Source organism: Paralichthys olivaceus, chromosome 5 (assembly GCF_024713975.1).
Source record: "Paralichthys olivaceus isolate ysfri-2021 chromosome 5, ASM2471397v2, whole genome shotgun sequence".
In the NCBI taxonomy this organism is placed as follows: Eukaryota; Metazoa; Chordata; class Actinopteri; order Pleuronectiformes; family Paralichthyidae; genus Paralichthys; species Paralichthys olivaceus.
The window spans coordinates 12,278,318-12,290,821 of record NC_091097.1 but is presented as its reverse complement, the minus strand read 5'-3'; the positions used below and the strand labels follow the sequence as shown (position 1 = coordinate 12,290,821).

Here is a 12,504-nt window from a genome sequence, read left to right as displayed (position 1 = left end):
GATGTCATATAAGCACTGACTTCTTGAAGAATTCAGAAAATTTGCATCATGCATCGTTCAAAAGGAATCTCATATCTCTTTATCCCATAAGACTATATATACATGACCTGAAGCTTATAAAATGTTCACATGGTCGTAATGATGTCATTAAGACATCAGTATGACGCCAGAAAATGATGTCACATTTGAATATTTACAGCGCATATGCAGGCAGATATCTACATAGTGATTTTTTAAGTCATCATGTTGTTGTCTCATGTCTTTAACACCTAAATTAACATAACCTCACTGTTGGGTAGATCACTGTGTTCCGTAGCAAAGAAAGTAGAGCGACTTCCTGTCCGTCTGTGTCTGCGCTTATTCATTATATAGTCGCAGATGAACTGTTCTACCGAGGTTATCTCTCAGAGGAATGTTTCTTATCTCTGTTTTCACATCTCATCTAACAAAAGAAAACCAATACATGTTGAATCAGGTCAGTTGGAACAGAGGGGAAGGTCAATAACACCGAAACAACCTTGTTTTGACGTTGTTGACCTTTTTGTTACAGCTTTGGATGCTCTTATGGCCGTAATAAATGTGGTTTAAAAGTTAGCGTGCTGTAGCGGTTCAGTTGTGATCTTTCTTGTCTTGTCAGAACCAAACTGAGGACAATTGAGACAATGAAAATCCTTGTGCCAATGGCAGTGACTCTACCTGCTGGAGAAAAGGTTAACCTTCTGTCTAATGAATAATATAAAATCGAAAGAAAAATGACTCAAATATATGTAGCTGCCATATAACCTTGCTGAATATCATTAACACGTATCTGCCTTCATCTTGCGGCCAATTATATTTCGCCACCTGCAAAAAAAAGAGGCTTTGATGTTTCTGTTCTGATGGAAGCTCTAAAATAATCTATGGGTCATAAATTCTTCACAATCGTCCAATAGGGTTTCAGAAGTTGAGGTTATTGCTGTGATATCAGGAGAAAAGGAGACTTTGCCTCAGGACCAGGTCGCTCCCCCAACACTCTGCAACCAACTCAAGGTGGAGGTAACTTTGTTTGCACGTCTCCTATTGCTTGGTACAACTAATGGGCTCGTGTGACACCTGATATCCTCTCATTTCTGCTCTCACAGTAAGTTGAACTTTGAAATATCTTTTTTTATGATTCATAAAAAATGGAAAATTAATAAACAGAAGTACTGACAGCGATTTTAAATATGATGAAAGTAATTTTTCATGTTTCAACAAACTATTTGTCGATCGGGTGCTGGTGGGTGGGAAAGACCCCAGGGGTCTGTTGTTGTCCATGTAACTACCCTCAATGATTTGCTGCAAAAATTTAAAAACCGGGTCATACATGCAAGTTGAATACAGCTGATTTCCGTCTTCTATACTGTTTCATCTACTTATCTCTAAAGTGCTGTCAGTACTTAGCGTGCCATTACCACAGCATAACAATCCATGCAAAAAAGAGTGATTATGAGATTACATGTTTAAATAGTGCTGTTTTTCTGTGTCATTTTTCTGTGAAACTTTAATGGAATTCATAAAAAAACAACCAGATGTTTGTCCAACTTTTGTAACAGTTTTCCTCCTAAAGGTGTTGTGCATTACAGTGCAGATTTCTTCCATGCTCGGCTACAGTAAAATCTTATTTACAAAGATGGGAACAATAACACTTTGACACTGTTGGAAAAAACCCTGTAAGTATAGGACACTTTGCACTTACACCATAGGTGTAAAATTAGAATCATTGATCATAAAACTGAGATAAAAAACATTACATGTTCTGAAGTGACTCAATTAAGCAATAAAAAGTTGAGATAAAAGGCTTTCTGACTTCATGCAAGGAAGAAAACAACTTGGAAATCATCTCATCGATCACTGGGTTATTCACCGTTCTGCACTGATAAATAATAATAATAATACTTAAGTGCTACTTAGTAAGTGCCATTACTGAAGAGAGAAAGTGAGAGAAAGAAAAAGCCCTGACTGGGTTGTATTTTGTGTCATTGAAACAAAGGTTTTGTGGTTAAAGTTTGACACAGGCAGTACCAGGTAGAGGTGAAAGCTGTTAGAGGATAATAATTTACCCTCATTGGGCCAAAAATAGATTAATAACTTCACTTAGGTTCTGCTTAATTAACCAGGACAAACCTTCTTAGAACAAATGGAGTAATAACATTGATTGCATAAACACTTCCCTGCTAATCAAGCCGTATTTCCTTTTATCTGCAGGTTATTGACAACGAGCTTGAAGTACATACATATAGATCTTGTTGTGGACTCTAACACAAATGACCAAATGGATGTATCAAAAATAAGTAATTCTGGGACTTTCCCTTGTTTTCCTGACATTATTCTGGGTCACACCTGGAAGGCAACACTTTTCCAAAACTCAAAAGAAAGTAGATGAGACGAGCTGAATAAAAAGATATTCTTCCCCCAGAGAAGATAGATCCATCTGACACAAAGCTGTTGTTAAACTTAAGTGAATAATCAATAATACCTGAACAAGGTCAAACATGAGGGACTTTCTTCCTCCTGGACAGAAATATAAGGTGGCTCAGGTTCATGTCAGTGAGAAAACATAATATAATTTGTGATATGGGGAAAAAAATAAACACATATGCACTTTTTAATCTTTTTAACAGACTATTTATATGGTGTTTTCCAGCCTTATTGTGCAACACTGTGAAACGTATAAGTCAAGTATTCACCAGGTCATACATGCATGTTGAATACAGCTGATTTCATGCTTCTATACTGTTTCATCTAGTTTTCTCTCAAGTGCTGTCAGCACTTACCGTGTCATTACCACAGCATAACAATCCATGCAAAAACAGTGATTATGAGATAACATGTTTAAATAGGGCTGTCTTTCTGCGTCACTTCATAATTTGTTATTTGAACCTTTAATTGAATCAAGTAAAAAAAAAAAATTTGTTCAACTTTTGCAGCAGTTTTCCTCCTAAAGGTGTCAGACATGATGCAGATTTCTGATTTTTTTTTTTTTTTTTGACTTTTTGTTTACTTACATGCTCAGTTTCTGTTCACCTACCAACAGGATCCCAGTCACAGTACAGTAAAACTCATTAACACAGACGGGAACAATAACACTTTGACACTGTTGGGGAAAACCCTGTAAGTAAAGGACACTTTGCAGTTACACCATAGGTGTAAAATTAGAACCACTGATCTTAAAACGGAGATGAACAACAGTACATGTTGAGATAAAAGTTTGCCTGACTTCATGCATGGAAGAAAACTACTTGGAAAAAACCTCATCGATCACTGGGTACTTATTCACCATTCTGCACTGATAAATAATAATAATAAAAGTAATATTTTCATCAGTAAGAATTCACACTGCTGTCAGATTACTGAAGAGAGAAAGTGATATGAAGAAAAAGCCCTGACTGCTGACCTCTCATGTTCGTGGACGACCCTCTCTGATATCTGAGCCGCCCTCTCATAGGTACAAACCTTAGGAATACTCAGTTACAATTAAACATTTTTGAGCAAAAACACTAAAATCTTTACTTTGAATCTAAAAATGAGCAATGGGCTTTAATAGTTACAAAGTTAATAGTTACAAAGTGAATATTAATACAATAAACTGGATTTAATTGCTGTGAGTTCAACATGATAAAGGCTGCAGCTGTGGCTTTCTGAAACACAGGGAGGATGTTGGGTAAAAGCTCCAGCTCGGCATCATGTGACAGACACAAACAGAGAATTAAACATGACTAAAACGACCCAAACACGTGAGTTGAAAATTCAGGCAAAACCGAAACGTCTCTCCAAAAGCAACATGATAAACATGGTCTTTGTTGGGCTGATTTCCTGTTTACATGGTTGGCAAACCTTATAACCTGATACTTTAAAGTGATTTAAGATTTAAAAAAAAGTCCTTTATTAGTCCCACAATGGGGAAAATGTCATCAGCAAGTAATACGTAGCATGCAATACTGAAGTGTAAGGAATGTAAACAAATATAGAAACATATGAATGTTATTTAATGAATGAATTTAAGCGTAAACTTTAATGCTTCCATCACACTGAATGATGACATGTTAAATAGCTCTTATTTGTTGTCTATTCTTTTTTATTGTAACAAGCAGGAGACTGTAAATCTCCTGCATGATTACATGTGGTTGTAATGCGGACATCATAGTGTTTATGGAGATCTTTTAGCACAGCAGATTTGGACTGTCTCCAGACTGTAAAGGAACTCGTGGTTAATAATCAACCAGGAAGAAACTTGTGCTCTTGGAGTGCTCTTGGCACAGATTGACCCAGGTCTGCTTTCTCAAACAGGAAGGGCTCAGCTCAACAAACAAGTCTCAGAGACTTTTACATTTTGGTCACATGCAATGACTAAGATTCTCTCCTCCTGGCACATGATTAGACACCTTAATCATAAACCTGATTTTCCATCTCATTCCTGTGTGTCTGCAGAAGGCTGGTCACAATGAGCACAGCACAGGGCGAACAGGTCGTCATCGATACCCACTACACCACCGTCCACACGCTGGAAAGGCAAAGTGGAAAAGAGAGCAGGCGGCTCCGCTACATGCAGAAAGATGGGAGGTTTTCTGTGGTTTTCCAGAAAGCCCCGGGAGGCTGGTGCCCATACCTGACGGACTTCTTCACCACTCTTGTGGAAATCCGCTGGATGGTGATGATCCTCATATTCTCCCTTTCCTACATCCTCTCCTGGCTCTTTTTTGGCCTTTGTTATTGGCTCATCGCATTTGTGCACGGAGACGTCGACGACACAGCCAACGAACCCTGTGTGTACAATGTGCACAGCTTCACTGGAGCCTTCATGTTTTCAATGGAGACCCAGGCGACTATAGGCTATGGCTTCAGGGGGATGAGTGAGAACTGTATCATTGCCATTATTTTGGTGACGGTTCAAAGTGTATTCAGCTGCCTCCTTGACACGATTGTCATTGGCGCCGTTGTGGCGAAGATGGCATCTGCTCGTAAGAGAGCTCAGACAGTGGGTTTTAGCAGCTGCGCAATAGTCAATCTGCGAGACGGGGTGCTGTGTCTGTCATGGCGCCTTGGAGACTTCAGGGGTAATCACATCCTGGAGGGGGTAGTCACAGCCCAGTTAGTCCGCTATGTAAAACAGCAACAGGGGTCTATTGTGATGTCCTATCAGAACCTGGAAATTCAGAACAGGGACGTTGTCCTCGCCACACCAGCCACCATCATTCACAAGCTGGAGCCCGGCAGTCCCCTCTACAGCCTGGGCCCCGACGACCTGCTGGGGGACGACTTTGAGCTGGTGGTGTCTTTCACTTACACAGGAGACTCCACGGGTATGCTCCACCAGACACGCACCTCCTACACACCGGCGGACATCCGCTGGGGCCAGTGTTTCAAGGACATGTTTAAAGTGGGCAGGAGGCACTACAAGGTGGACTACGCTCTGTTCAATGTGACCACATGGGTGTCGGTGCCCCTGGTCAGTGCAGAGGAACACGACAGAGAGAGGCTTCCTGCAGAGGGCAGCCGGGCCCACAGTCCACTCCTACCACCAGGCAAGAGAAACGGACACACGCACCAGGGGAATCGTGACATCACGGAGGAGGTGATTCAACAAACCAGTTTGTGATACGTCACAGTGCACGGTGGACTTTCTGTAAGGACAGCATGATAAGATGTGCTAAATATATTTATATGTGATGTTCAAATGTGTTTTTTAAAGCTTCAAATGGATGAATGGGTCAAATAAAAGTGAAATTATCCTAAAGGTCTTCACTATGTCTTTGTTTCTTTTTCCTCGTACTTCACATAGTAACACTGTGAAGTACTAAGTGCAGCTCTACACTGCCACCGTGTGTTCACTGAGTATACTCAATATAACAGCACAGTAGACCTTCTCCATAGAAACCGGTGATTCTCATGGACAGATGGATAGATAGATGGATGGATAAATGATATAAATGGAAAAATAGATGGATGGATGGATGGATAAGATATAGAGGTTTTTTGTGTGTCTTTTCTGAAGATGTTTGGACACTTGTCTCCAAATTCTTCAAATCAAAAGTCAACTGTGCTACTTTCCATTGAGAAAACTTCCTTCTCATCTTCCTTCCTTCCAAAAAGCTCAAAGCCTCGGACAGGCGCTGCAGCTTCCCATTGGCTGCTGCTGTGACAGGGGGCGGGGACAGACACACGTGCTGGGTTTTTTTTAAGTCGCTCTTTGACGTGATGTACCTCAGTGCTGCTGGAGACGGTTATGGCAGAATTCACAGCGCCAGACGGGAACTTGAGAGAGCACAGTAGAAGAGAAGCGAGAGTAAAAAGACAGGAAGTGCGCATATCTTGCGCACATGGGACTTATTCCAGGAGGAAAGCGGCAGATTTGCACCTCGAGGACCAACAGGTAGGTGCAATGATATATCCTTATTTACAGGAGTGAGAAATGTATCCTCAGTCTGTGATAACTGAGGAGTTGAGCATTTATTATTTATTGGAATTTGAATTGAAAGTTTAAATAATATTAAGCAGTAATTATGAATCATCATATTTTCTTATTTGTTTCATATTATGAATAGTCTATTATTATTATTGTTATTGCTATTAATATTATACTGGGAAAAAAGATACTGCATAATGTTACAGTACTTGATCTGAACTCACTAATATCTGTGCATAAACATAATTTAACAATGCTTTACTGAAGCCTGAAAATAATGATAATGTAAAAAAAAAAAAACATTCTGTGAAACTATTCAAAACTACATGCACTATTATAAAAGAAAATATCTTGCTAAAAGCTGAGGACAAAACATGCCCGATCTGCTGAATGATTGTTCACACGTATTGATTTTGTGTAATAAAAAATAGAGCAGCTTTATGTAACCAGTTTCCATCTGCCTCAGCTGTTGGCACTAATTGAGAACACATGCAAAACAATTAATCACAGGTTGTGCAGCCTCTGGAAGCCTTCGCCCGTCACCGTGCACCAACCTGCAGTAATAAGTGAGGCGATATGGTGAGCAGATAAAAAAGAAGCTGTAGTAAACAGTGGTAGACACTGAGGTAGCATCAGTTAGTGATGCATTCATTGTCAGTGTGTTAGAGATTTGATTTGCACTAGAGCATCACCTATGCTAATTGAAGGCTGCTTTAGATAGAAGGTGTTTCACAAATACCCTCTGAACTGACTTTCTGTTGGAAGAAGAGACAACCTCTTGGTGTTTACTTATCTTCAGTGGTTGATATCGATTTTAAGCTTTTGTACAACCTAGTGTTGCTCGTGTCAAATACTCTTGGAATGTTTTCTGTGTCTTTTTTTAGTAGGAAAACGTTCGGGTTTTGTGAATGTTGCAGTTCAATAGTAATACAACTGAACACAAGAACAGACAAATACAGCATTTGCAATATCAAATGAAATCTCTGGAATCCAGTAAACAACCTTTTTTCACATGCTCCAAGCTGTGAATGAATGGAGCCCCATAATTCCCAGAAGTGTGCGTGACAGGTTGCTATTTGTAGTCAACCCAGAGGTGACATCATCAGTTGTGAAAAGCAAAGAGGATGCAGGAACACGTCCCCGTACATCTTACTTCACATCACTTGCACAAAACAGGCACAACAATTAGGTGATGGAATCAAAGGACCCATGTCAACAAAGCGTCCTCTATAACAACTGCGTCATGTTTTTAGAGATTAAATCAAAGACACAAATAATTTAGATTTTTTTACTGGAAAAGTCTCCTGCACTTGATTTCATTTATTTATCTGATACCTATCCATTCATGGCCTTTTCGCTTTGACACAATATAGAGCTGCTAAGATGAGACAGATAGTTATTTTGGCACCAGCAGAGCATGCCTGGCTGACCATGGCGTTTTGTAGCCTGTGGTGTTTCATTTTAATGGACCTTTCGGGCCACACACACAAACACACACACAAAGCAGGTCAATAGCTCTTCTAATTTAGCTGTCCTTGTTGCTCTATTACATATGATGCAATCTGTCACTTTCAGAGAAAGTCTCTCGTCCTCTCAGCAAAGCTGCTGGTTGCTAATTAGTTATGGCCATGCATATGCAAGTGTTGAAGCCGTGTGCCGACATAGCTTGAAGTGAAATAATTGGTGAACAGGTTTTAAATGGAACATTTTTAAGCATTGTATTCACTCGTATGTGCGTTGAGTTTAGAAACACATCTGCACAGAGCTGATACTTGTACTTTGTTCCAGTGGCTCACAGGATCAACATGAACTTGATCCGCAATTTGACTCAGCTCCCCATGGACTGACCTGCGTAATTAATACTTTGATTAATCAGAACAAACATCCTCTCCCACTTTGTCAGCTATCTGAGTGATTGAATTATATGTCTTATCTCGTACTGATAATGCACACACAACGGTTTCCCTGTGCTTTCTGAGTGCACCGCATACGCTGTGTATATGTTTTCAACTTATGCATGAATGGTGTTGTTAACTTTGAGTGTGTGATCCATTATTTATACAGCAGGTAACCACACACTGACACGCACTGATCTTTGCTCTGGTTCCTGCCAATTACTTTAAAACTGTTTTTCTCTCTCTCTCTGTAATTAACACAGCCCACTTCACTGATGAGGTCCAAACCAGCCGTCAGAGAGGAGTGATCTGCCCTCACCAAAGGTGCATGCCTGCAGAAGCACAGGCCCAGTCTCTGCCGATCCCCAGCAGGATCTAGTCCTGCTGTTCACTTTTTCTGCTAGAGTTTGTCCCCGGGATCATTCAAAACTGTTTCTCCAACGCTTCTACCAAAAACTGAGACTGTTTTCCAAAGCAGAACCGGCCCAGCCCTCCCAGGCGGAAGTAATGGGGAGTGTGCGAAGCCACCGCTACAGCATTGTGTCCTCTGAGGAAGATGGCATGAAGCTGGCCACTATTGCCGTCCCGAATGGCTACGGAAACGGCAACGTCAGCAAGGTGCACACAGAGCACCGATGTCAGAGCCGCTTCGTCAGGAAGGATGGTCACTGCAATGTGCAGTTTATCAATATGAGTGAAAAAGGCCAGCGGTACCTGGCAGATATCTTCACCACCTGTGTGGACATTCGCTGGCGCTGGATGTTGCTCATATTCTGTCTTTCTTTCCTGCTGTCGTGGTTGTTTTTCGGCTTTGTCTTCTGGGTAGTTGCCCTCTCTTATGGAGACTTAGAGAATGAGACTCAGATGTGTGTTTCAAATGTGAACAGCTTCACCGCTGCTTTCTTGTTCTCAGTGGAGACTCAAACCACAATTGGCTACGGTTATCGCTACGTGACAGAGGAGTGCCCCGTTGCTGTCTTCATGGTTGTCTTCCAAAGTATTTTGGGCTGCATCATTGATGCTTTCATCATTGGTGCGGTCATGGCCAAGATGGCCAAGCCCAAAAAGAGGAACGAGACCCTTGTGTTCAGCCACTATGCAACAGTGGCCATGAGGGATGGCAAACTGTGCCTGATGTGGCGAGTGGGGAACCTGAGGAAGAGTCACCTGGTGGAGGCCCACGTCAGGGCTCAGCTCCTGAAGTCCCGCACCACCGCAGAGGGAGAGTTCATCCCTCTGGATCAGGTAGACATCGATGTGGGCTTCGACAGTGGCATTGACAGAATATTCCTGGTGTCTCCGATCACCATTGTGCATGAAATTGATGAGGACAGCCCATTCTATGAGATGAGTAAGCAGGAGTTGGAGACCTCAGAGTTTGAGATCGTTGTGATTCTGGAAGGCATGGTCGAGGCTACAGCCATGACCACTCAGTGTCGGAGTTCTTATGTGGCCAGCGAGATTCTGTGGGGTCACCGCTTTGAGCCGGTGCTCTTTGAAGAGAAGAACTACTACAAAGTGGACTACTCACGCTTCGAAAACACCTACGAGGTGCCCAGCACGCCTGACTGTAGCGCTAAGGAACTAGCAGAGAGGAAGTCCAACGAATCCAGCTTGAGGAACTCCTTTTGTTATGAGAATGAGGTGGCTCTCGAAAAAGTTGAGATGGAGGAGGAGTTTGAGGAGGATGTGACCAGGCAGATGAGCAGTGTTGAGGTTGGTGCACCTGTGGACACAAACACAGATGAGATGTCAGACTCTGAATGCAATCTGGACTCTTTACCATTAGAATCAACACCTCTGACGGCAGAATCAGAAATATGACTGCAAGGGAAAGAAGGCTAAAACACTACCACAGGGTATGTTGAACTTCGGTCCTGACTGATGTTGTCAATAATAACGACAACATCGTTGAAAAGACTGTGATTTGAGTTTGAAATTCTCTATGCAGAAGCTTATACACAAGACACCAACAAAGTACAATCAATGCATATGGTCAAATGGAGGTAAATGAAGTGGCTGCATAAAGATAAAATTGCGTAGATGCCGTCACTGTTCTCGCTGTGCGGTCTGTTTCTGTGCATACTGCTCTTGGTTTTAGTAGAATAGCCAATTGGGTTGACTACATTTGTTAATTTATTCAAGTCCATATTTCCAGGATGCGCATTTTGCATTGAGCATCCTGCATGGAATAAATGTTTTTTTTGTGGCATAAATGCCACACAAGATGTTTTTCTGGCTAAAATAATTTAATATATTTAATTTTCATTGAAAAACTTTACTTTCATTTGATTTAAAATGCCAACTTACATGTATGCATTTTGAATCATTTTGAATTCAACAATAGTTTTGAAGGCGACTGACATCAAAGTTGAATGACTTGCACTAAACAGGCTACTGTTTGTTAATGAGCTGGTCTCTTAGCAAACTGTGTGTCTAAATGTTCTTTGGTGTGTGCTCATGACACTCGTTGTCTTGCACAGACGATGAGCGCCAATCATCTTTTCTGAGTAAAGCATCTATTGCAATGTGTGCCTTAACAAAAGTCTCAGTCCTGGCGGAGGCACTCAAGAGGTTTTGGCTTCGACTGAGCACACACTGCATTAGATGTCATGGGGGGTGGGGGCATTCAGAGGTGATTCACAGTATAGCGCCACTTCCCGCAGGTCTCCATGTTCTAATGTGCAATACAGTCCAAGTGGTAGAATGTGTAAGAAAGCTCGAGCCGAGCGGAGGTTATGAATGTTGAAGTGCTGCTAAGATACATATTGTGTGTATAGAGAGGAATCTAGGAGCCAAAATGTATTATTTGTCTTTTAAAGTATCCATTTTGATGATTGCAGATGCAGCCTATGATGTTATTTTTAGATCTAGACGAGCATGATTCTGTCGGTGTGTTTTCCAGAGCTTTAGCGCGCCCACCAGAGAATTTAACCCCCAACAGAAACTGTTGTTTTTTTGTTTTTTACCAAAAGCCAAATGTGTACATATATATATAAGAGACAAACAAACTAATCTGTTAGTTGATTTGGAACCTGAGCTTCTCCTCATCTAACAGTGATTGGTTGTTGCACCAATGATTTACTTGAGTTGATTTTCTTTAACGTAGTCTCTTCTGCATATTAACATCAGTGTTCTTGCCGTGGTAGAACCCTTTCACTTCACCACTACAGGTCTTGTGGAGTTATTTGTCGTTTCTGAATGGGCCCTTGGCTCATTAAAGATCAGGTCAGTCGACTTCTATTTCATTTACTGTCACAAATCCATTTTCTCTCTGTGTGTTGTCGTGACACGGTCATTCTCGGATAACGTCAGTGGGAAGCCATATACTGTGCTGCTTCTCTGGTAAGGAAATATGTTCCGCATTGGCACTTCTCCTGCTTTATGTCTTCATTTTTCTACCAGGGTTTTCCCACCTTCCTGCACAATCTAGAGACTGTACAGATTTTTTAAAATCTTTTGTAAATTATAATGCAAATACTGTATATTGATTTTTTTTTTTCAATAAAAACGTAACAAAAATCTTTATCAAGTTGACGCATTGATTGTAAACAACAAATACATCCATGACTTTTGAACTGGTTAAAATTAGTAGCCATTATAAAAAATGTTCAGCTAAGCTTCTTTGCATCTTGACCAAAAATGTCTGACACCTGCAGCTGGTAAGCAGAGGCCTGCTCGGTTTGAAGCTGTGGCCCGAATTCCAGACTTTTAGCTGCCAAAGCTCACACCATCATTTACTGTGAAAGTCCTCAGAGACCCTGAAGCTATATCAGTCTGCTCCGCTGGAAATTATTCAATGACAGCAGTGGAAAGAACACCTCACTCTATTTATCTCTTTCAGTAAACTTTCAGTAAACTGTGTCTTCTGTGCCATGAGGTGTCCTGATGAAAGGTGTGAATGTGTAGATTCAGCTGGAATATAATCTGTTTGAATGATCGTCCAAGCCAACGTTTGTGTGATCAGCCACCAACTCCTCGAAATATGCAAGAACCACTATAAATGGATGACCCTATGTCTGCAGTATGACACATCTGTCAGAATATTTAGTTAGTTTCCATCCACGGCTGTGTTCCCGCCTGCATGAGACGTAGTCGGGGGACCTATTGATCAGACACGTCCACAGGGAGGCAGTGAGCCGATTTGATTTGGTTCTCCATAGGAAGTGGGTGCTGCCTCTGGGC

General features: G+C 41.3%; 2 protein-coding genes across 2 annotated transcripts; both read left to right on the top strand.

Moving 5' to 3' along the window:
* The first annotated feature begins 987 nt into the window (after nt 1-987).
* LOC109634161 (inward rectifier potassium channel 16-like) lies at nt 988-6,391 on the top strand. Its single transcript, XM_020094459.2, has 2 exons — nt 988-1,120; nt 4,450-6,391. The coding sequence occupies exon 2, from the start codon at nt 4,463-4,465 to the stop codon at nt 5,615-5,617; it is 1,155 nt and encodes a 384-aa protein (XP_019950018.1). The 5' UTR covers nt 988-1,120; nt 4,450-4,462; the 3' UTR covers nt 5,618-6,391.
* On the top strand, nt 6,212-11,847 carry LOC109634123 (inward rectifier potassium channel 2-like). Its single transcript, XM_020094417.2, has 2 exons — nt 6,212-6,391; nt 8,583-11,847. Exon 2 carries the CDS (start codon nt 8,827-8,829, stop codon nt 10,141-10,143), a length of 1,317 nt encoding a protein of 438 aa, XP_019949976.1. The 5' UTR covers nt 6,212-6,391; nt 8,583-8,826; the 3' UTR covers nt 10,144-11,847.
* The last annotated feature ends 657 nt before the right edge of the window (nt 11,848-12,504 follow it).

Coding starts and splice junctions, on each gene's coding strand:
- LOC109634161 (XM_020094459.2), top strand. CDS start 4,463: ATGAGCACAGCACAGGGCGAACAGGTCGTCATCGATACCCACTACACC.
- LOC109634123 (XM_020094417.2), top strand. CDS start 8,827: ATGGGGAGTGTGCGAAGCCACCGCTACAGCATTGTGTCCTCTGAGGAA.